Source organism: Oncorhynchus mykiss, chromosome 27 (assembly GCF_013265735.2).
Source record: "Oncorhynchus mykiss isolate Arlee chromosome 27, USDA_OmykA_1.1, whole genome shotgun sequence".
Lineage (NCBI taxonomy): Eukaryota > Metazoa > Chordata > Actinopteri > Salmoniformes > Salmonidae > Oncorhynchus > Oncorhynchus mykiss.
In genome coordinates this window covers 44,137,564-44,163,906 of record NC_048591.1, presented here as the reverse complement: position 1 = coordinate 44,163,906, position 26,343 = coordinate 44,137,564, and the positions used below count along the sequence as shown (strand labels likewise).

The following is a 26,343-nucleotide window of genomic DNA, read 5'->3' as shown; positions in this document are numbered from 1 at the left end:
GTGTAAGATCCTGGTCGAATGAAAACGACGGAGGCCCAGCTAAATGGTCAAAAAGGTTTATTCACGCAACGTTCTGAAGTCAAGAATACAAAACAATTCATTTTATACTGACTTCTCACGCCCACACATTCACACAGCCATACATACACACACACACGCACATACACACATACCCACACACACACGCACACAAACAGAAGCACACACATGTCCTGCTACGCACACACTGTCTGTCTCACTACCCAGCCGACAGAGATAGTGACTTTGTCCTTGAGACTCCCAGTTCTCTCCCAAATCTCTAGTCAGGTTGGCACCAAGCGCAGACAGTCTGCGTTTATAATACCATAAAGACATATTGTCTTTACCCTAATTCTGACTAGGACTACACATTTATTGATTATGATTTTATACATTCTAATCAATTCCATACAATTATATGTTTCAGGGCGGAATATTCTAATCATTCAATTAACAGACAATTCTCACCTATCAGGTGTATGTAAACTTCTGACTTCAACTGTATATATATATATATTTTGTTTTCAGAACATTAATTGTGTGTAGGTAGATGTGGATAGATAGTTACAAATTATTGGTTGTAAGTTGGGGAAGGGGGTTAACACCTAGCTCGGCTATCCGACAATTCTTTAGTAAAGGTTATTGTTCAGCTAATAGCCCATCCTGCTACGCTTGTTCAGCTAATAGCCCATCCTGCTACGCTTGTTCAGCTAATAGACCATCCTGCTATGCTTGTTCAGCTAATAGCCCATCCTGCTATGCTTGTTCAGCTAATAGCCCATCCTGCTACGCTTGTGAAAAACTAAGAATAATACTTTCCCCCCTTTCCACGTGATGAAGATTCCAATTGATAAAGTGTTTTTAGCCACAATCGGCCCCAACCCCAATTAATGCATTGGGCACTGTCGTTAGTGTGCTGGACTTTGGGCTAGAATGTTGAGGGTTCAAAGCCTGCTCCCTGCTTGTTTCATGACATTATTATGCCTGCCTCAGAGCAAATAGCCTGGATTGTTACGCCCATCTCATTTATGCTCTCTTACATGCGTCATTCTCCACCTAAGTGGCTCGCTTGTGGGTGTGCTGGCAGGATGTACAAATTTTTATTCTGTATATATGAATTACAAATCAGCCTTGACTTAAATCATGTTTCTAGTCTATTACATTGTTACAATGTGTAATCATTGATGTCCCAAGGGCAGGAGTGGTAAACACTGTTGAAGTATGTAATCGTAATACATACATGCAGACACAGCATCATTCAAATAATGGAGTTTGATACACCTGGTATTGGATATGACTGGAATTTTTTTTTTGCTAAATTGCGATTTTCGTAAATTAACTTTATGACAAAAAAAATATGTACAATAGTTTGTCTCAACATTAACTAACACATTCCCCTCAATTGTAATGTTTTTGCATGACTCATTGTGACGTTATAATTACTTAAATTAGCTTCCACCGTGATGTTTTGTCAGCCATCTTTGCTGAATAAAGTCACCAGGGACGAGTGGCTCGCTTCCAAATTCATCATTGGAACCACTCGATATGATTGGTGATATAAAAACCTTGGGACCCAAATGCATAATGAGTGCTCTAACTCCCCCTGGTGGTGGTCTGGAGTAATGAAGATGTGACGCTGGGTACCTCTAAGTCCCGCTGTGTGGAAACTCGTGTCACCTTTAAAGGAGGAACCACTGTATGTGATAGTGTCTCACCTCCAGAGCATTGCAGATGGACTGGACAGCACTGACGGAGGAGCTGTGAGAGGGACCAAACACCGCCCCGACACCCAGAGCCAACTGGTCACAGGCTGGGAAAGGGACAGTAGAGCGGGACTGTTATTTTCTGCATCCCAAATGGTTCCTTATTACCTTCAGAAAGTATTCACATCCCTTGACTTTTTCCACATTTTATTGTTTTACAGCCTGAATTTAAAATTGATCAAATTTTGATTTTCATTCACTGGCAAACACACAATGCCCTATGATGGCAAAGTGGAATTATGTTTTTCAATATTTTTTTTACATTAATAAAAGCAACAACAAAAAAAGTTTAAAAATGTCTTGTTATTAGGTATTCAACTCCTAAATAAGATCAGGAGTAGAAATTACCTTAACAAGTCACATAATAAGTTGCATGGCCTCACTCTGTGTGCATTAATAGTGTTTGACATGATTTTTTGAATGACTACCTCATCTCTGTACCCCCCACATACAATTATCTGTAAGGTCTCTCAGTAGAGCAGGGAATTTCAAACACAGATTCAACCACAAAGACCAGGGAGGTTTTCCAATGCCGTGCAAAGAAGGGCACCTATTGGTAGATTGGTTAAAATTAAAAATACATTTCAAAACATTGAATATCCCTTTGAGCATGGTGAAGTTATTAATTACACTTTGGATGGTGTATCAATACACCAAGTCACTTCAAAGATACAGGCTTCCTTCATAACTCAGTTGTCGGAGAGGAAGGAAACCACTCAGGGATTTCACCATGAGGCCAATGGTGACTTTAAAACAGTCACAGAGTTTAATGGCACTGATAGGAGAAAACTGAGGATGGATCAACAACATTGTAGTTACTCAACAATACAAACCTGACAGAGTGAAATAAGGAAGCCTGTACAGAATAAAAATATTCCAAAACATGCATCCTGTTTGCAACAAGGCACAAAAGTAATACTGCAAAGAATGTGGCAAAGCAATTACCTTTTGTCCTGAATTCTGGGGCAAATCCAACACAACACACTACTGAGCACCACCCTTCATATTTTCAAGCATAGTGGTGGCTGCATCATGTTATGGGAATGCTTGTAATCATTAAGGACTGGGGAGTTTTTCAGGATAAAAAAGAAACGAAGCTAAGGAAGCTAAGGACAGGCAAAATCCTAGAGGAAAACCTGGTTCAGTCTGCTTTCCACCAGACACTGAGAGATGAATTCCCCTTTCAGCAGGAAAATAACCTAAAACACAAGGCCAAATCTACACTGGAGTTGCTTACCAAGAAGACAGTGAATGTTCCTGAATGCCTGAGTGACAGTTTTGATTTAAAACTACCTGAAAATCTATGGTAAGACCTGACAATGGTGTTCTAGCAATGAACTGGTGCTGACTTTCTGAACCCTCGACAACCACTGTGATTATTATTATTTGACCCTGCTGGTCATCTATTAACATTTGAACATCTTGGCCATGTACTGTTATAATCTCCACCTGGCACAGCCAGAAGAGGAGTGGCCACCCCTCATAGCCTGGTTCCTCTCTAGGATTCTTCCTAGGTTTCGGCCTTCATAGAGAGTTTTTCCTAGCCACTGTTCTTCTACACCTGCATTGCTTGCTGTTTGGGGTTTTAGGCTGGGTTTCTGTACAGCACTTTGTAACATCAGCTGATGTATTCAAGGGCTATATAAATACATTTGATTGATTGATTGATCAACAACCAATTTGACACAGCTTGAAGAATAATGTGCAAATATTGCACAATCCAGGTGTGGAAATCTTTTAGAGACTAACCCAGAAAGACACACAGCTGTAATCGCTGCCCAAGTTGATTCTATCATGTATTGAGTCAGGGGGCTGAATACTTATCAAATCAAGATACAGTTGAAGTCGGAAGTTTACATACACCTTAGCCAAATACATTTATACTCAGTTTTTCATAATTCCTGACATTTAAAGTAAAAATTCCCTGTCTTGGGTCAGTCAGCATCACCACTTTATTTTAATAATGTAAAATGTCAGAATAATAGTAGAGAGAATTATTTATTTCAGCTTTAATTTCTTTCATCACATTCCCAGGGGGTCAGAAGTTTACATACAATCAATTAGTATTTGGTAGCATTGCCTTTAAATTGTTTAACTTGGGTCAAATGTTTTGGGTAGCCTTCCACAAGCTTCCCACAATAAGTTGGGTGAATTCTGGCCCATTCTTCCTGACAAAGCTGGTGTAACTGAGTCAGGTTTAGGCCTCCTTGCTCGCACATGCTTTTTCAGATCTGCCCACAAATTTTCTATGGGATTGAGGTCAGGGCTTTGTGATGGCCACTCCAATAGCTTGACTTTGTTGTCCTTAAGCCATTATGCCAAACTTTGGAAGTATGCTTGGGCTCAATGTCCATTTGGAAGACCCATTTGCAACCAAGCTTTAACTTCCTCACTGATGTCTTGAGATGTTGCTTCAATATGTCCACGTAATTTTCCTTTCTCATGATGCCATCTATTTTGTGAAGTGCACCAGTCCCTCCTGCAGCTAAGCACCCCCACAATATGATGCTGCCACCCCAGTGCTTCACGGTTGGGATGATGTTCTTCGACTTGCAAGCCTCCCTCTTTTTCCTCAAAATATAACGATGGTCATTATGGCCAAACAGTTCTATTTTTGTTTCATCAGACCAGAGGACATTTCTCCAAAAAGTACAATCTTTGTCCCCATGTGAAGTTGCAAACCGTAGTCTGGCTTTTTTTATGGCGGTTTTGGAGCAGTGGCTTCTTCCTTGCTGAGCGGCCTTTCAGGTTATGTCGATATAGGACTCGTTTTACTGTGGATAGATACTTATGTACCTGTTTCCTCCAGCATCTTCACAAGGTCCTTTGCTATTGTTCTGGGATTGATTTGCACTTTTCGCACTAAAGTACGTTCATCTCTAAGAGACAGAACACATCTCCTTCCTGAGCTGTATGACAGCTGCATGGTCCCATGGTGTTTACATTTGCGTACTATTGTTTGTACAGATGAACGAGGTACCTTCAGGCGTTTGGAAATTGCTCCCAAGGATGAACCAGACTTGTGGAGGTCTACAATATTGTGCGGCTTATTTCTTTGGATTTCCCCATGATGTCAAGCAAAGAGGCACTGAGTTTGAAGGTAGGCCTTGACATACATCCACAGGTACACCTCCAATTGACTCAAATGATTCCTATCAGAAGCTTCTAAAGCCATGACATAATTTTCTGGAAATTTCCAAATTGTTTAAAGGCACAGTCAACTTAGTGTATGTAAACTTCTGACCCCCTTGAATTGTGATACAGTGAATTATAAGTGAAATAATCTGTCTGTAAACAATTGTTGGAAAAATTACTTGTGTCGTGCACAAAGTAGATGTCCTAACCAACTTGCCAAAACCATAGTTTGTTATCAAGAAATGTGTGGAGTGGTTGAAAAAAGAGTTTTAATGACTCCAACCTAAGTGTATGTAAACTAGTTTTAATGACTCCAACCTAAGTGTATGTAAACTAGTTTTAATGACTCCAACCTAAGTGTATGTAAACTAGTTTTAATGTTTCCAAACTAAGTGTATGTAAACTAGTTTTAATGACTCCAAACTAAGTGTATGTAAACTAGTTTTAATGACTCCAACCTAAGTGTATGTAAACTTCTGACTTCAACTGTAGCTGCAGTACCTGTATTTCTATTTCTTCAACTGTATAAAACTGTTTTATTTTTCTTGACTTTTTACAAATGTTAGAATCTTTCTTCCACTTTCACGTTACAGAGTATTTTAGGAATATCGTTGACAAAAAAATGACAAATAAATACATTTTTATCCCACTTTGTAACACAACAAAATGTGGAATAAGTCAAGGGTGTGAATACTTTCTGAAGTTACTGTATATAGTGCATTACTTTTGACCAGGGCCCTAAGGGGATACAGACAGAGATTTGACCAGGGCCCTAAGGGGATACAGACAGAGATTTGACCAGGGCCCTAAGGGGATACAGACAGAGATTTGACCAGGGCCCTACGGGGATACAGACAGAGATTTGACCAGGGCCCTAAGGGGATACAGACAGAGATTTGACCAGGGCCCTAAGGGGATACAGACAGAGATTTGACCAGGGCCCTACGGGGATACAGACAGAGATTTGACCCGGGCCCTAAGGGGATACAGACAGAGATTTAACCAGGGCCCTAAGGGGATACAGACAGAGATTTGACCAGGGCCCTAAGGAGATACAGACAGAGATTTGACCAGGGCCCTAAGGGGATACAGACAGAGATTTGACCAGGGCCCTAAGGGGATACAGACAGAGATTTGACCAGGGCCCTAAGGGGATACAGACAGAGATTTGACCAGGGCACTACGGGGATACAGACAGAGATTTGACCAGGGCCCTACGGAGATACAGACAGAGATTTGACCAGGGCCCTACGGGGATACAGACAGAGACTTGACCAGGGCCCTACGGGGATACAGACAGAGATTTGACCAAGGAAATGTGGTGCCACTCGGGATAAAACAACTGACAATGTAAAAATAACAAATAACAATCCTCCTTACCTCTTCTGGAGGCTTCGAAGCTGTCGAAGAGGTTTATTCTCTGGATGTCGTAGGTCAGTGTGGTGTTGGGCATTAAGGTCCGGTTCCTGTTGATGTTTGTTGCAGCGAATTTAAAGGCCAGCTCCTCCACACTAATGGGCTCATTCTCAAGGGTCTCAAAGATACCCCCTGGAGAAACAGCAGAGAAGAGTGGGACAGGGAGGGGGTGAAAAATATATATCATTATTACAGAAGAAGAAGAAGAAGAAGGAGTAGTATGCATTATTTTGTATCATTATCTCTCTTTATCATTCCCGTATGCCTTTGTCCAACCTAAAGTGGTATAACGTGTCACATACTCCCAAGTCGTTTCATCACACAGTGTCACTGAATGACCTATGGAATAGTTCCAGGGGAGATAAATGAGCCAATTGGAAGCTGGGGGTGATTAGAAGAACCGTGATGGTATGAGGGCCAGAATGGGAATTTTGGCAGGACACTGGGGTTAAAACCCCTACTCTTACGATAAGTGCCATGGAATCTTTAATGACCACAGAGAATTGGGCAATTGGGGAATTTCTTTAGAACAAACAACCAAACAAACAAGTATTGTGACATTCACAACTCTTCCTCCATTAATTAACATCCTTAATTCTCCAGCAGTCAGCTCAATACAAACTAATTATCTACTCTTACCCAATACCCTGAACTATCCTACTCCTTCACTCCTAACCCAATATACCCTCTCCTAGAGAGAGAGAGAGAGAGCGAGAGAGAAAGAGAAAGAGAAAGAGAAAGAGAAAGAGAGAGAGAGAGAGAGAGAGAGAGAGAGAGAGAGAGAGAGAGAGAGAGAGAGAGAGAGAGAGAGAGAGAGAGAGAGAGAGAGAAAGAGAGAGAGAGAGAGAGAGAGAGAGAGAGAGAGAGAGAGAGAGAGAGAGAGAGAGAGAGAGAGAGAGAGTGAAGGATCAGTGGGTCTGCTCAGTGCTTAGCATGCCAAGACAGACAGGGAGGGAGGGAGGGCATGGGAGGCTGGGTTCAAACACAACAACTGTTTCCTCTCTTTGGATTAGTTCCAAATGGCAATCTATTGCATTTATAGTGCACTACCAGGGCCCATAGTCCCTTTAAACACAATTACGTATGAGCTAGCAGTGTGTCCCAAAAGAGCTTTGGTCAAAAGTAGTGCACTATATAGGAAATAGGGTGCCATTTGGGACACATTTTTCTCTCTGTACAAAATCTCATTACAAAATCATGGGCATTAAAATGGAGTTGGTCCCCCCTTTGCTGCTATGAAAGCCTCCACTCTTCTGGGAAGGCTTTCCACTAGATGTTGGAACGTTGCTGCTGGGACTTGCTTCCATTCAGCCACAAGAGCATTAGTGAGGTCGGGCACTGATGTTGGGCGATTAGGCCTGGCTCGCAGTCGCCGTTCCAATTCCCCCCAATGGGTTTGAGGTCAGGGTTCTGTTCAGGCCAGTCAAGTTCAGTCAAGTTCTTCCACTTTGATCTCGACAAACCATTTCTGTATGGACCTCGCTTTGTGCGCAGGGGGCATTGCCGTGCTGAAACAGGAAAGGTTATTCCCCAAACGGTTGCCAAAGTTGGAAGCACAGAATCGTATAGAATGTAATTTTATGCTGTAGCGTTAAGATTTCCCTTCACTAGAACTAAGGGGACTAGCCTGAACCATAAAAAAAACAGCCCCAGACCATTCTTCCTTCTCCACCAAACTTTATAGTTGGCACTATGCATTGGGGCAGGTAGCGATCTCCTGGCATCTGCCAAACCCAGACTCGTCCGTTGGACTGCCAGATGGTGAACCGTAATTCATCACTCCAGAGAAAGCGTTTCCACTGCTCCAGAGTCCAATGGCGGTGAGCTTTACGCCACTCCAGCCGACGCTCGGCATTGCGCATGGTGATCTAAGGCTTGTGTGCGACTGCTCGGTCATGTAAACCCATTTCATGAAGCTCCCGACAAACAGTTCTTGTGCTGACGTTGCTTCTAGAGGCAGTGTGGAACTCGGTAGTGAATGTTGCAACTGAGGACAGATTCGTTGCACTTCAGCACTCGGCGGTCCCGTTCTGTGAGCTTGTTTGGCCTACCACTTCGCGACTGAGCCGTTGTTGCTCCTAGACGTTTCCACTTCACAATAACAGAGCTTACAGTTGACCGGAGCAGCTCTAGCAGGACAGAAATTTGACGAAGTGACTTGTTGGAAAGCTGGTATCCTGTGACGGTGCCACGTTGAAAGTCACTGAGCTCTTCAGTAAGGCCATTCTACCGCCAATGTTTGTCTTTGGAGATTGCGTGGCTGTCTGCTCAATTTTTAAACACCTGTCAGCAACAGGTGTGGCTGAAATCGCTGAATCCACTCATTTGAAGGGGTGTCCACATACTTTTATAAATATAGTGTATCAACGACCAATCATTGCTGAATATGAGCTATAATAGCACTGTATTGGGGACTTCTGTGTCACTATAGAAACGTATTGTACAACTGAATGTAGATACATGTGCAACTGTGTTTAGTTTTGCCCTCTCACTTTGGAGACGGTGTCATGTGACCTTCTGACTGTGTATAAAATGAGAGAACTCATGCCAAAGAGTCCTGCTGCAGCTGGTACCATTGATAGATTTCTAAAGGAGAGGAGAGGAGAGGGGAGGGGAGGGGAGAGGAGGGGAGAGGAGAGGAGAGGAGAGGAGAGGAGAGGAGAGGAGAGGAGAGGAGAGGAGAGGAGAGGAGAGGAGAGGAGAGGAGATGGAAATAAAACCATAACAAATGGTAGTGAAAATGAGCTGAGACCAGAACCTGTCAGAATTTTATTTAAATTAAACACAATCATTTCTGGTCTGTATACTGCCAGGTTGGTGGGAATGGAGGGGGGGGGTGGAGGTGGGCAGGCGATAGGAAGAGGAGGAAGGGAAAGGCAGGGGGAGAGGTGGAAGGAATGGGGGCAGGAAGGGGGAAGCAAAGGGAGATGAGTGAAAGGGTTTAGGGGTTGATGTAGGTTATGTGGTGGGTGCTCAAGCAGAAAAATCAACAACCACAGCCACAGCCACTATCAGCCACAGCCACAACCAGCCACAGCCACAACCAGCCACAGCCACAGCCACTATCAGCCACAGCCACAACCAGTCACAGCCACAGCCAGCCAAAGCAAGCCACAGCCACAACCAGCCACAGTCACAGCCAGCCACAGCCAGCCAAAGCAAGCCACAACCAGCCACAGCCACAACCAGCCACAGCCACAACCAGCCACAGCCAACCACAGCCACAACCAGCCACAGCCAGCCACAGCCACAACCAGCCACAGCCACAACCAGCCACAGCCAGCCACAGCCAGCCACAGCCAAAACCAGCCACAGCCAGCCACAGCCAAAACCAGCCACAGCCAGCCACAGCCACAACCAGCCACAGCCACAACCAGCCAGAGCCACAACCAGCCACAGCCACAGCCAGCCACAGCCACAACCAGCCACAACCAGCCACAGCCACAACCAGCCACAGCCAGCCACAGCCACAACCAGCCACAGCCAGCCACAGCCACAAGCCACAACCAGCCACAGCCAGCCACAGCCAGCCACAGCCACAGCCAGCCACAACCAGCCACAGCCACAACCAGCCACAACCAGCCACAGCCACAACCAGCCACAGCCACTATCAGCCACAGCCACAGCCAGCCACAGCCACAGCCAGCCACAGCCACAACCAGCCACAACCAGCCACAGCCACAGCCAGCCACAGCCACAACCAGCCAGAGCCACAACCAGCCAGAGCCACAACCAGCCACAGCCACAGCCAGCCACAGCCACAACCAGCCACAACCAGCCACAGCCACAACCAGCCACAGCCAGCCACAGCCACAACCAGCCACAGCCAGCCACAGCCACAAGCCACAACCAGCCACAGCCAGCCACAGCCAGCCACAGCCACAGCCAGCCACAACCAGCCACAGCCACAACCAGCCACAACCAGCCACAGCCACAACCAGCCACAGCCACTATCAGCCACAGCCACAGCCAGCCACAGCCACAGCCAGCCACAACCAGCCACAGCCACAACCAGCCACAACCAGCCACAGCCACAACCAGCCACAGCCAGCCACAGCCACAACCAGCCACAGCCACAACCAGCCACAGCCAGCCACAGCCACAACCAGCCACAGCCAGCCACAGCCACAAGCCACAACCAGCCACAGCCAGCCACAGCCAGCCACAGCCACAGCCAGCCACAACCAGCCACAGCCACAACCAGCCACAACCAGCCACAGCCACAACCAGCCACAGCCACTATCAGCCACAGCCACAGCCAGCCACAGCCACAGCCAGCCACAACCAGCCACAGCCACAACCAGCCACAACCAGCCACAGCCACAACCAGCCACAGCCAGCCACAGCCACAACCAGCCACAGCCACTATCAGCCACAGCCACAGCCAGCCACAGCCACAACCAGCCACAGCCACAGCCAGCCACAACCAGCCACAGCCACAACCAGCCACAACCAGACACAGCCCACCAAAACCAACCACAGCCAGCCACAGACACAACCAGCCACAGCCACAACCAGCCACAGCCACAGCCAGCCACAACCAGCCACAGCCACAACCAGACACAGCCCGCCAAAACCAACCACAGCCAGCCACAGCCACAACCAGCCACAGCCACAACCAGCCACAACCAGCTACAGCCATCCAAAGCCAGCCACAGCCAGACACAGACAGCCACAACCAGACACAGCCAGCCACAGCCAGCCACAACCAGCCACAGACAGCCACAACCAACCAGAGCCAGCCACAGCCACAACCACAGCCACAACCAGCCACAGCCAGCCACAGCCACAGCCACTATCAGCCACAACCAGCCACAGCCAGCCAGAGCCAGCCACAGCCACAGCCACAGCCAGCCACAGCCAGCCACAACCTCAGCCAGCCACAGCAAGCCACAACCCGCCACAACCCGCCACATTCACAACCAGCCACAACCAGCCACAGCCATAACCAGCCACAGCCACAAACAGCCACAGCCACAACCAGCCACAGCCAACCACAGCCACAACCAGCCACAGCCAGCCACAGCCACAACCAGCCACAGCCACAACCAGCCACAGCCAGCCACAGCCAAAACCAGCCACAGCCAGCCACAGCCACAACCAGCCACAACCAGCCACAGCCACAGCCAGCCACAGCCACAACCAGCCACAGCCACAACCAGCCACAGCCACAGCCAGCCACAGCCACAACCAGCCACAACCAGCCACAGCCACAACCAGCCACAGCCAGCCACAGCCACAACCAGCCACAGCCAGCCACAGCCACAAGCCACAACCAGCCACAGCCAGCCACAGCCAGCCACAGCCACAGCCAGCCACAACCAGCCACAGCCACAACCACAACCAGCCACAGCCACTATCAGCCACAGCCACAGCCAGCCACAGCCACAGCCAGCCACAGCCACAACCAGCCACAGCCAGCCACAGCCACAGCCAGCCACAACCAGCCACAGCCACAACCAGCCACAACCAGCCACAGCCACAACCAGCCACAGCCAGCCACAGCCACAACCAGCCACAGCCACTATCAGCCACAGCCACAGCCAGCCACAGCCACAACCAGCCACAGCCACAGCCAGCCACAACCAGCCACAGCCACAACCAGCCACAACCAGACACAGCCCACCAAAACCAACCACAGCCAGCCACAGACACAACCAGCCACAGCCACAACCAGCCACAGCCACAGCCAGCCACAACCAGCCACAGCCACAACCAGACACAGCCCGCCAAAACCAACCACAGCCAGCCACAGCCACAACCAGCCACAGCCACAACCAGCCACAACCAGCTACAGCCATCCAAAGCCAGCCACAGCCAGACACAGACAGCCACAACCAGACACAGCCAGCCACAGCCAGCCACAACCAGCCACAGACAGCCACAACCAACCAGAGCCAGCCACAGCCACAACCACAGCCACAACCAGCCACAGCCAGCCACAGCCACAGCCACTATCAGCCACAACCAGCCACAGCCAGCCAGAGCCAGCCACAGCCACAGCCACAGCCAGCCACAGCCAGCCACAACCTCAGCCAGCCACAGCAAGCCACAACCCGCCACAACCCGCCACATCCACAACCAGCCACAACCAGCCACAGCCATAACCAGCCACAGCCACAAACAGCCACAGCCACAACCAGCCACAGCCACAGCCAGCCACAGCCAGCCACAGCCTCAACCAGCCAAAGCCAGCCACAACCAGACACAGCCCGCCAAAACCAACCACAGCCAGCCACAGCCAAAACCAGCCACAGCCACAACCAGCCACAGCCACAACCAGCCACAGCCACAACCAGCCACAACCAGCCACAGCCAGCCAGACACAGCCAGCCACAGACAGCTACAGCCAGCCACAGCCAGCAGCCACAGCCACAGCCAGCCACAACCAGCCACAGCCAGCCACAGCCACAGCCAGCCACAGCCACAGCCAGCCACAGCCAGCCACAGTCAGAGCGAGCCACAGCCACAACCAGCCACAGCCACAACCAAACACAGCCACAGAAAGCCACAGCCACAGCTAGCCACAGCCACAGCTAGCCACAGCCAGCCCTGCCACAACCAGCCATAGTCAGAGCCAGCCACAGCCACAGCCAGCCACAGCCAGCCCTGCCACAACCAGCCATAGTCAGAGCCAGCCACAGCCACAGCCAGCCACAGCCACAACCAGCCACAGCCACAACCAGCCACAGCCACAACCAGACACAGCCACAGCTAGCCACAGCCACAGCTAGCCACAACCAGCCACAGCCACAGCCAGCCACAGCCACAACCATCCATAGCCACTATCAGCCACAGCCACAGCCAGCCACAGCCTCAACCAGCCACAACCAGACACAGCCCGCCAAAACCAGCCACAACCAGCCACAGTAACAACCAGCCACAGCCACAACCATTTTCAACCAGCCACAGCCACAGCCAGCCACAGCCACAGCCACAACCAGCCACAGCCAGCCACAGCCAGCCACAGCCACAATCAGCCACAGCCACAGCCAGCCACAGACACAACCAGCCACAGCCACAGCTAGCCACAGCCACAACCAGCCACAGCCACAACCATCCACAGCCACAACCAGCCACAGCCAGCCACAGCCAGCCACAGCCACAACCATCCACAGCCACAGCTAGCCACAGCCAGCCACAACCAGAGCCAGAGCCGTTCAACAAGAGTAATTTAGGCCCCCCGAGTGGCACAGTGGTCTAAGGCATTGCATCGCAGTGTGTCTGGCTTCTGGGTTAAGTGGGCATTGTGTTAAGAAGCAGGTGAGTGTGTTGTGTTTCGGGGGACGCGTTGGCTCTCGACCTTCGCCTCTCCCGAGTCCGTACGGGAGTTGCATCGATGACACAAGACTGTAACAACCAATTGGATACCATGAAATCGGTGTAAAAAAAAAAAAAAAAAAAAAAAAAAAAAAAAAGGTTTTATATCTATTGCATCCCAAATGACACCCTAATTCCCTTTATAGTGCCCTACTTTCAATCAGGACACAGGGCTCTGGTCAAAAGTAGTGCCCAAACTATATGTAGGGATTAGGGTGCCATTTGACACACAGACACAGTGTGTTACACCCAGGGTTCAAAGAGCAGAACGCTGTGGAAAACATTAGGGTTAAATCCAGGCAGACGAAAGGCCATCAAACGCCTACATGACATGACCAGACTAGAGTGAGACTCTGTGTTTTAGGGCACACTATTTCCTTTATACTACTTTTGACCAGGATATGTAGTAGGGAATTGGGCGCCAAACTTGGGGGATGCGAACATTCTGGAGATCCACCGATCTCCTTTTACACAAACGAGCTAAAACATCTGGATCCACAGTCTTAGCGTTACTGACAGAGGCGGAAATAAAGCTGTAGGATCTATTCAGTACAGGTGACGATCACATTCACAACCAGCCAGACAAAGACGGCCCTGAACGTGCTCACACTTTTGGTTCAATAAAACAATAGAATATGACAGAGGTGTCCTGAGAAAATAAATATCTCAATAATGTACGCCATCTTGGAATTAGGTCACGTGATCAGATTAGGAATAGTATTTAATTAGCCCTTTTTTTTTTTATGTACAAGCTGAAATGTTACTCAAACCTCCAATGTTAATGTCACCTCCCATGTTACTGTCACCTCCCATGTCACTGTCACCTCCCATGTTACTGTCACCTCCCATGTCACTGTCACCTCCCATGTCACTGTCACCTCCCATGTCACTGTCACCTCCCATGTCACTGTCACCTCCCATGTCACTGTCACCTCCCATGTCACTGTCACCTCCCATGTTACTGTCACCTCCCATGTCACTGTCACCTCCCATGTCACTGTCACCTCCCATGTCACTGTCACCTCCCATGTCACTGTCACCTCCCATGTTACTGTCACCTCCCATGTTACTGTCACCTCCAATGTCACTGTCACCTCCCATGTTACTGTCACCTCCAATGTCACTGTCACCTCCCATGTCACTGTCACCTCCCATGTCACTGTCACCTCCCATGTCACTGTCACCTCCCATGTCACTGTCACCTCCCATGTTACTGTCACCTCCCATGTCACTGTCACCTCCCATGTCACTGTCACCTCCCATGTTACTGTCACCTCCCATGTCACTGTCACCTCCCATGTCACTGTCACCTCCCATGTCACTGTCACCTCCCATGTCACTGTCACCTCCCATGTTACTGTCACCTCCCATGTTACTGTCACCTCCAATGTCACTGTCACCTCCCATGTTACTGTCACCTCCAATGTCACTGTCACCTCCCATGTCACTGTCACCTCCCATGTCACTGTCACCTCCCATGTTACTGTCACCTCCCATGTCACTGTCACCTCCCATGTCACTGTCACCTCCCATGTCACTGTCACCTCCCATGTTACTGTCACCTCCCATGTTACTGTCACCTCCCATGTCACTGTCACCTCCCATGTCACTGTCACCTCCCATGTCACTGTCACCTCCCATGTTACTGTCACCTCCAATGTCACTGTCACCTCCCATGTCACTGTCACCTCCCATGTCACTGTCACCTCCCATGTTACTGTCACCTCCCATGTTACTGTCACCTCCCATGTTACTGTCACCTCCCATGTCACTGTCACCTCCCATGTCACTGTCACCTCCCATGTTACTGTCACCTCCCATGTCACTGTCACCTCCCATGTCACTGTCACCTCCCATGTTACTGTCACCTCCCATGTTACTGTCACCTCCCATGTTACTGTCACCTCCCATGTCACTGTCACCTCCCATGTCACTGTCACCTCCCATGTTACTGTCACCTCCCATGTTACTGTCACCTCCCATGTTACTGTCACCTCCCATGTTACTGTCACCTCCCATGTTACTGTCACCTCCCATGTTACTGTCACCTCCCATGTTACTGTCACCTCCCATGTCACTGTCACCTCCCATGTCACTGTCACCTCCCATGTTACTGTCACCTCCCATGTCACTGTCACCTCCCATGTTACTGTCACCTCCCATGTTACTGTCACCTCCCATGTTACTGTCACCTCCCATGTTACTGTCACCTCCCATGTTACTGTCACCTCCCATGTTACTGTCACCTCCCATGTTACTGTCACCTCCCATGTTACTGTCACCTCCCATGTCACTGTCACCTCCCATGTCACTGTCACCTCCCATGTCACTGTCACCTCCCATGTTACTGTCACCTCCCATGTTACTGTCACCTCCCATGTTACTGTCACCTCCCATGTTACTGTCACCTCCCATGTCACTGTCACCTCCCATGTTACTGTCACCTCCCATGTTACTGTCACCTCCCATGTTACTGTCACCTCCCATGTTACTGTCACCTCCCATGTTACTGTCACCTCCCATGCCTCTTTTTATAAGAATCCTTAATGTGTTCAATTTACACACAGCTCTGACACTCTTTTCCCACCAGACATGCCACCAGGGGTCTTTTCAGAGTCCCTAAAAATCCAGAACAAAGTCAAGAAAGCGTACTGTATTATATAGAGCCCTTATTGCATGGAACTCCCTTCCATCTCATATTGCTCAAATAAACAGCAAACCTGGTTTAAAAAACACAGATAAAGCAACGCCTCGCGGCACAACGCCTCTCCCCTATTTGACCTAGATAGTGTGTGTGTATACATTGATATGTAGGATACGTGTGCCTTTCACATTTTCTGACGTAGTTCTGTCCTTGAGCGGTTCTTGTCTATCAATCAATCAAGTATTATGTCATTCTGAATATGTTTCATGTTTTGTGTTGGACCCCAGGAAGAGATTACATTTGTAAGAGCTAATGGTTGGATCCTAATAAAATACCAAATACCAAAATACAAGTCATCTCCCATGCTACTGTCACCTCCCATGCTACTGTCACCTCCCATGCTACTGTCAGTCACCTCCCATGCTACTAGCAGTCACCTCCCATGCTACTGTCAGTCACCTCCCATGCTACTGTCAGTCACCTCCCATGCTACTGTCAGTCACCTCCCATGCTACTGTCAGTCACCTCCCATGCTACTGTCAATCACCTCCCATGCCACTGTCACCTCCCATGCTACTGTCACCTCCCATGCTACTGTCACCTCCCATGCTACTGTCACCTCCCATGCCACTGTCACCTCCCATGCTACTGTCACCTCCCATGCTACTGTCACCTCCCATGCTACTGTCACCTCCCATGCTACTGCCACCTCCCATGCTACTGTCACCTCCCATGCTACTGTCACCTCCCATGCTACTGTCACCTCCCATGCTACTGTCACCTCCCATGCTACTGTACCTCCCATGCTACTGTCACCTCCCATGCTACTGTCACCTCCCATGCTACTGTCACCTCCCATGCTACTGTCACCTCCAGAGGTGTAAATCAATTGTTGCATCCCAAATGGCACCTTATTCCCTTTTTAGTGTACTACTTTGACCAGTGCACTACATAGGGAACAGACACACCCAGTGCTTTCAATAATTAGATCCTCACATCAGACTGATTTCATCCTTTCAGCTCCACATCTCCACATGGGTTTGTTTACGTGTCCATCACTACAATCCACCTGGAAACCGCAGCAACCATCGGGTCATTGGACTTCCTGTGAAAAACTATCTTGGCGGAATTGCTTGTGAAATTATGATCGATTTTTGAAGGGGATCAGTCAGGGCTTTTTCTTCAGCAGCGCAGCTTCACTCAGCATCTCTCAGCATCTCTCAGCTCAGTTTCTCTCAGCTTCTCCCAGCTTATCTCAGCTTCTCCCAGCTTCTCTCAGCTTCTCCCAGCTTCTCTCAGCTTCTCTCAGGCTCTCTCAGCTTCACTCAGCTTCACTCAGCTTATCTTAGCTTCACTCAGCCTCACTCAGCCTCACTCAGCCTCACTCAGCCTCACTCAGCCTCTCTCAGCTTCACTCAGCTTCACTCAGCTTCACTCAGCTTCACTCAGCTTCCATCAGCTTCCCTCAGCTTCCCTCAGCTTCTCTCAGCCTCTCTCAGCTTCTCTCAGCTTCTCTCAGCCTCTCTCAGCTTCTCTCAGCTTCTCTCAGCCTCTCTCAGCTTCTCTCAGCCTCTCTCAGCTTCTCTCAGCCTCTCTCAGCTTCTCTCAGCTTCTCTCAGCTTCTCTCAGCTTCATTCTTCTAGATCTATTCAGATGAACACACACACACACACACACACAAGCTCTGGTTGTAGGGTACATTGATTCTAAACTAAGGTTTATGAGAAGCTTATTTCAATAAAAGGTATGCATCTGTCCTGTCTGTACCTCCTCTCCTCTCCTTCACTCCTCTCCTCTCCTCTCCTCTCCTCTCCACTCCTCTCCTCTCCTCTCCTTCACTCCTCTCCTGTCCTTCACTCCTCCTGTCTGTACCTCCACTCCACTCCACTCCACTCCACTCCACTCCACTCCACTCCACTCCTCTCCTCTCCTGTCCTTCACTCCTCCTGTCCTTTCCTTCACTCCTCTCCTTCTCTCCTCTTTCTCTCCTCCTCCTCTCTTAACCCCCCCTCTCCTCCTCTCTTAAACTCCTCCTCCTCTCTTAACCTCTCCCCCCTCCTTAACCTCCTCCTCCCCCCTCTCTTAACAGAACAGATTCCCTGCTGATAAATACCATGTTTTCCTTATACTCCTACCTGATGATTCTTCTAGATCTATCCACACGAACACACACACACACACACACACACAGACGCAGACGCACACACACACACACACACGCACACGAACACACACAAACAGACTGTGAAATGAATCTCATGATTCCCAACATGCCACCTCATGGATTCACTCTGTTCTGCAACACTAGAAATCCTGCTTGTCCACCTCAGCAAAACACTGAAACCACTAGAATACTAGTGCTATAGGCCTACTGTAATGTAACCTTCTGCTCTGTTAACAGGTCCTACTGTAATGTAACCTTTCTGCTCTGTTAATAGGCATACTGTAATGTAAGCTTCTGCTCTGTTAACAGGTCCTACTGTAATGTAACCTTCTGCTCTGTTAATAGGTCCTACTGTAATGTAACCTTCTGCTCTGTTAATAGGTCCTACTGTAATGTAACCTTCTGCTCTGTTAGTAGGCATACTGTAATGTAACCTTCTGCTCTGTTAATAGGCCCTACTGTAATGTAACCTTCTGCTCTGTTAATAGGCCCTACTCTAATGTAACTTTCTGCTCTGTTAATAGATCCTACTGTAATGTAACCTTTCTGCTCTGTTAATAGGTCATACTGTAATGTAACCTTCTGCTCTGTTAATAGGCCTACTCTAATGTAACTTTCTGCTCTGTTAATAGGCCTACTGTAATGCACCTTTATGCTCTGTCAATAGGCCTACTGTAATGCACCTTTCTGCTCTGTCAATAGGCCTACTGTAATGCACCTTTCTGCTCTGTTAATAGGCCTAATGTAATGTACCTTTCTGCTCTGTTAATAGGCCTACTGTAATGTACCTTTCTGCTCTGTTAATAGGCCTACTGTAATGCACCTTTCTGCTCTGTTAATAGGCCTACTGTAATGCACCTTTCTGCTCTGTTAATAGGCCTACTATAATGCAGCTTTTTGCTCTGTTAATAGGCCTACTGTAATGTACCTTTCTGCTCTGTTAATAGGCCTACTGTAATGCACCTTTCTGCTCTGTTAATAGGCCTACTGTAATGTACCTTTCTGCTCTGTTAATAGGCTTACTGTAATGCACCTTTTTGCTCTGTTAATAGGCCTACTGTAATGTACCTTTCTGCTCTGTTAATAGGCCTACTGTAATGCACCTTTCTGCTCTGTTAATAGGCCTACTGTAATGCACCTTTCTGCTCTGTTACAGTGCCTTGCGAAAGTATTCGGCCCCCTTGAACTTTGCGACCTTTTGCCACATTTCAGGCTTCAAACATAAAGATATAAAACTGTATTTTTTTGTGAAGAATCAACAACAAGTGGGACACAATCATGAAGTGGAACGACATTTATTGGATATTTCAAACTTTTTTAACAAATCAAAAACTGAAAAATTGGGCGTGCAAAATTATTCAGCCCCTTTACTTTCAGTGCAGCAAACTCTCTCCAGAAGTTCAGCGAGGATCTCTGAATGATCCAATGTTGACCTACATGACTAATGATGATAAATACAATCCACCTGTGTGTAATCAAGTCTCCGTATAAATGCACCTGCACTGTGATAGTCTCAGAGGTCCGTTAAAAGCGCAGAGAGCATCATGAAGAACAAGGAACACACCAGGCAGGTCCGAGATACTGTTGTGAAGAAGTTTAAAGCCGGATTTGGATACAAAAAGATTTCCCAAGCTTTAAACATCCCAAGGAGCACTGTGCAAGCGATAATATTGAAATGGAAGGAGTATCAGACCACTGCAAATCTACCAAGACCTGGCCGTCCCTCTAAACTTTCAGCTCATACAAGGAGAAGACTGATCAGAGATGCAGCCAAGAGGCCCATGATCACTCTGGATGAACTGCAGAGATCTACAGCTGCGGTGGGAGACTCTGTCCATAGGACAACAATCAGTCGTATATTGCACAAATCTGGGCTTTATGGAAGAGTGGCAAGAAGAAAGCCATTTCTTAAAGATATCCATAAAAAGTGTTGTTTAAAGTTTGCCACAAGCCACCTGGGAGACACACCAAACATGTGGAAGAAGGTGCTCTGGTCAGATGAAACCAAAATTGAACTTTTTGGCAACAATGCAAAATGTTATGTTTGGCGTAAAAGCAACACAGCTCATCAGCCTGAACACACCATCCCCACTGTCAAACATGGTGGTGGCAGCATCATGGTTTGGGCCTGCTTTTCTTCAGCAGGGACAGGGAAGATGGTTAAAATTGATGGGAAGATGGATGGAGCCAAATACAGGACCATTCTGGAAGAAAACCTGATGGAGTCTGCAAAAGACCTGAGACTGGGACAGAGATTTGTCTTCCAACAAGACAATGATCCAAAACATAAAGCAAAATCTACAATGGAATGGTTCAAAAATAAACATATCCAGGTGTTAGAATGGCCAAGTCAAAGTCCAGACCTGAATCCAATCGAGAATCTGTGGAAAGAACTGAAAACTGCTGTTCACAAATGCTCTCCATCCAACCTCACTGAGCTCGAGCTGTTTTGCAAGGAGGAATGGGAAAAAATGTCAGTCTCTCAATGTGCAAAACTGATAGAGACATACACCAAGCGACTTACAGCTGTAATCACAGCAAAAGGTGGCGCTACAAAGTATTAACTTAAGGGGGCTGAATAATTTTGCACGCCCAATTTTTCAGTTTTTGATTTGTTAAAAAAGTTTGAAATATCCAATAAATGTCGTTCCACTTCAAGATTGTGTCCCACTTGTTGTTGATTCTTCACAAAAAAATACAGTTTTATATCTTTATGTTTGAAGCCTGAAATGTGGCAAAAGGTCGCAAAGTTCAAGGGGGCCGAATACTTTCGCAAGGCACTGTAATAGGCCTACTGTAATGCACCTTTCTGCTCTGTTAATAGGCCTACTCTAATGTAACCTTCTGCTCTGTTATTAGGCCTACTCTAATGTAACCTTCTGCTCTGTTAATAGGTCTACTGTAATGTACCTTTCAACTCTGTTAATAGGCCTACTCTAATGTAACTTTCTGCTCGCTTAATAGGTCTACTGTAATGTACCTTTCAACTCTGTTAATAGGCCTACTCTAATGTAACCTTCTACTCTGTTAAAGCTATTTTGTGAAACAGATGATGCCAATGAGTCACTGCCAGTGCAGTACAATGCTGTGGACTGGAACATTCTGTTAGGGCTGTGTTGAATTCCTAGCAAAACATTTAAAAAGCAATTCCCCAGACTTCTGCAGAGATTGCGTTCATGCTAAAGCCCTATGGAGGTCGGCTCAAAGCGCATGGTCAGGATTCACAAACAGTGTAGTTATTCCCTCCGCAAGGCAATCAAACAGGCAAAAACGTCATTATAGAGACAAAGTTCAGTTGCAATTAAATGGCTCAGACACAAGACGTACAGTTGAAGTCGGAAGTTTACATACACTTAGGTTGGAGTCATTAAAACTCATTTTTGAAAAACTGAGTTTAAAATGTATTTAGCTAAAGTGTATGTAAACTTCTGACATCAAATGTGTGTGGCAGGGTCTACAGACAATCACAGACTACAAAAGGAAAACCACTGTCTTGCTCCTGGACCAGCTAAACACCTTCTTTGCCCGATTTGAGGATAACACAGTGCCACCGATGCGGCCCACTACCAAGGACTGTGGGCTCTCCTTCTCCGTGGCCGACGTGAGTAAAACATTTAAACGTGTTAACCCTCGCAAGGCTGTCAGCCCAGACAGCATCAATAGCCGTGTCCTCAGAGCATGAGCACACCAACTGGCTGGTGTTTTTACAGACATATTCAATCTCTCCCCTATCCCAGTCTGCTGTCCCCACATGCTTCAAGATGGCCACCATTGTTCCTGTACCCAAGAAAGCAAAGGTAACTGAACTCAATTTCTATCGCCCCGTAGCATTCACTTCTGTCATTATGAAGTGCTTTGAGAGACTAGTCAAGGATCATATCACCTCTACCTTACCTGACACCCTAGACCCACTTCAGTTTGCTTACCGCCCCAATAGATCCACAGACGATGCATCTCCATCGCACTGCGCACTGCCCTTTCCCATCTGGACAAGAGGAATACCTATGTAAGAATGCTGTTCATTGACTACAGCTCAGCATTCAACACCATAGTACCCTCCAAACTCATCATCAAGCTCGAGAACCTGGGTCTCCACCCCCGCCCTCTGCATCTGGGCCCTGGACTTCCTGACGGGCCGCCCCCAGGTGGTGAAGGTAGGAAACAACACTTCCACTTCGCAGATTCTCAACACTGGGGCCTCACAAGGGTGCGCAGTGGCTTTTAAAGGCAACGTTATTCGCGGATTAAAGGTAACACGCCGCTCAATTGGAAATTACCTTCACAGACGGAATCCTTAAATCGGTGAAAATGACAGGTCCGTTTTATTGTTTAAAACAATAAAGAAGTTACTACAGACAACCGACACGGTTCTTTTCTGCAATAATAGAACAGGACAATATGCTATTTTATTCACGCTGTTGAATTCTCCTCCACTCCATTGTCAGCAACAAAACAACAAAGGCAGTGTGTAGGGGGCGAAGAGCGGTTCCCCTAATGCAGATTCCAATCTTTAAATGTCACGCACGATTGAATCCCGGCCATATTTTTTTTTTTTTTTGTTTAAGTCAAGTGCAATGCGAAACTCTTAGACACCTCCTCCTTTTCTCTGGCTGCTATGCCTATGAGTCGAGCATCGATCCACGTGTCATCTAGAAACACAGTAATCTGGATTCACATGTCATCTAGAAACACAGTAATCTGATTCTACATGTCATCTAGAAACACAGTAATCTGGATCCACGTGTCATCTAGAAACACAGTAATCTGATTCCACATGTCATCTAGAAACACAGTAATCTGGATCCACGTGTCATCTAGAAACACAGTAATCTGATTCCACATGTCATCTAGAAACACAGTAATCTGGTTCCACATGTCATCTTGAAACACAGTAATCTGATTCCACATGTCATCTAGAAACACAGTAATCTGGATCCACGTGTCATCTAGAAACACAGTAATCTGATTCCACATGTCATCTAGAAACACAGTAATCTGGATCCACGTGTCATCTAGAAACACAGTAATCTGGTTCCACATGTCATCTAGAAACACAGTAATCTGGATCCACATGTCATCTAGAAACACAGTAATATGATTCCACATGCCATCTAGAAACACAGTAATCTGGATCCACGTGTCATCTAGAAACACAGTAATATGATTCCACATGCCATCTAGAAACACAGTAATCTGGATCCACATGTCATCTAGAAACACAGTAATATGATTCCACATGTCATCTAGAAACACAGTAATCTGGATCCACATGCCATCTAGAAACACAGTAATATGATTCCACATGCCATCTAGAAACACAGTAATCTGGATCCACATGCCATCTAGAAACACAGTAATCTGGATCCACGTGTCATCTAGAAACACAGTAATATGATTCCACATGTCATCTAGAAACACAGTAATCTGGATCCACGTGTCATCTAGAAACACAGTAATCTGGATCCACGTGTCATCTAGAAACACAGTAATCTGGATCCACATGTCATCTAGAAACACAGTAATCTGGATCCACATGTCATCTAGAAACACAGTAATCTGATTCCACATGTCATCTAGAAACACAGTAATCTGATTCCACATGTCATCTAGAAACAGTTCTGTGTTGAGATTCACTTTCCCTCCTTTATTTAGAGCCCAGACCCTGATTAAAAATGGATTCCACTCTCACTGTTGGTTCATACTGCTGTTCTGTGCCGTGGAACTAAACGTATCTAGTATTGTTCCAATATATTAAGAGACACTTGTCTGGCCCTCATAAAGACCACCACGCATACACGCACAACACAACACACAGGAATGACCAGTGCAGAAATGCTGCTTCAACATCTTAAATGTTACTGGTCCAACTAAAATGTACTGTACTGAAAGTAATAAATGATAGAATTACTTAGAGAAATAGATTATGGGAGAGAATTAATCTCCCTTGAAGCTTGACGAAATACAGTGATACACATACAGCAGTATGTGGACACCCCTTCAAATTAGTGGATTTGGCTATTTCAGCCACACCTGTTGCTGTGTTTAAAAATTGAGCAGACAGCCATGCAATCTCCATAGACAAACATTGGCAGTAGAATGTCCCGTACTGAAGAGCTCAGTGACTTTCAACATGGCACCGTCATAGGATGCTAAAGGTGCCCTGCTACTGTTGAGCTGCCTCGGTCAACTGTAAGTGCTGTTTTTGTGAAGTGGGAAACGTCTAGGGCACACAAGCTCACAGAATGGGACCGCCGAGTGCTGAAGCGCATAGCATGTTAAAATTCCTCTGTCCTTGGTTGCAACACTCACTACTGAGTTCCAAACTGCCAACGTCAGCTCAAGAACTGTTCGTCTGGAGCTTGAAATGGGTTTCCAGATCACCATACGAAATGCCAAGCATCGGCTGGAGTGGTATAACGCTCGCCGCCATTGGACTCTGGAGCAGTGGATTGATAAATCTCGCTTCAACATTTGGCAGTGCGATGGACAAATCTGGGTTTGACGGATACAAGGAGAACGCTACCTGCCCAAATGCATCGTGCCAACTGTAAAGTTTGGTGGAAGAGGAATAATGGTCTGGGGCTGTTTTTCATGGTTCGGGATAGGCCCCTTAGTTCCAGTGAAGGGAAATCTTAACACTACAGACAGCATACAATGACATTCTACACGATCCTGTGCTTTCAAACTTTGTGATAACAGTTCGGGGAAGGCCCTTTCCTGTTTCAGAACGGCAATGCCCCCCGTGCACAAAGCGAGGTCCATTCAGAAATAGTTTGTCGAAATCGGTGTAGAAGAACTTGACTGGCCTGCACAGAGCCCTGACCTCAACCCCACTAAACACCTTTGGGATGAATTGGATCGCCGACTGCGAGCCAGGCCTAATCTCCCAACATCAGTGCCCGACCTCACTAATGCTCTTGTGGCTGAATGGAAGCAATTCCCCGCAGCAATGTTCCAACATCTAGTGGAAAGCCTTCCCAGAAGAATGGAGGCTGTTATAGCAGCAATGTTCCAACATCTAGTGGAAAGCCTTCCCAGAAGACTGGAGGCTGTTATAGCAGCAATGTTCCAACATCTAGTGCAAAGCCTTCCCAGAAGAGTGGAGGCTATTATAGCAGCAATGTTCCAACATCTAGTGCAAAGCCTTCCCAGAAGAGTGGAGGCTATTATAGCAGCAAAGGCAACTCCATATTAATGCCCATGATTTTGGGATGAGATGTTTGACAGCAGGTGTCCACATACGTTTGACTATGCGGTGCATCTTAACACGGTCCTATGGACTCACAGAAAATATTTTATCCTGCTGTCATTTTATCCTGCTGCTGACGTCAATACCAGAGGACGTTTTAAAATTTATTATACTTATAACTTTTAATATCTGAACATAAACTCAGCTAGGATTTCTCCATCAGTGTTTTGGCTCAAATCATTGCATCTGGACCAAGTGAGTTGTCCAAAGAAATGTTATTTACCCTTAAAAGCCTGGATAGTGCATCGGCCTGGGGAATGGTCGATCCCATGGTAGCTGAAGCTCAAACAGGAGGATTCTATCCACATCACCTTTAAGAGATACTGCCACTGTGGCAGAACAAATCGTTTAGTGCCCGTCGGTCTGGCGATCACTGTTGACTGAAGCCCAGTGGCACAATCACCTATTGTTGAAGGCTTAGAGGCCCGACAGGTATTCAGTATTTAAATCTGGAGGCCCTACAGGGTTAAAGTATTTAAATCAGGAAGCCCTACAGGTTTACAGTATTTAAATCTGGAGGCCCTACAGGTAGACAGTATTTAAATCTGGAGGCCCTACAGGTAGACAGTATTTAAATCTGGAGGTCCTGCGGGTAGACAGTATTTAAATCTGGAGGCCCTACAGGTATACAGTA

The 26,343-nt window shown here is 47.1% G+C and overlaps 1 protein-coding gene across 1 annotated transcript in view; it reads right to left on the bottom strand.

Annotated features, from left to right (window-relative positions):
* The window catches only part of LOC110508097 (glutamate receptor ionotropic, kainate 1), a 121,274-nt gene that overhangs the window by 68,917 nt on the left and 26,014 nt on the right, over positions 1 to 26,343 (bottom strand). Inside the window, exons 2-3 of the mRNA XM_036965396.1 lie at positions 6,297 to 6,464; positions 1,734 to 1,828 (exon numbers count right to left, since the gene is read on the bottom strand). Coding sequence (XP_036821291.1) covers positions 1,734 to 1,828; positions 6,297 to 6,464 — 263 coding nt within the window. The remainder of the gene's footprint in view (positions 1 to 1,733; positions 1,829 to 6,296; positions 6,465 to 26,343) is intronic.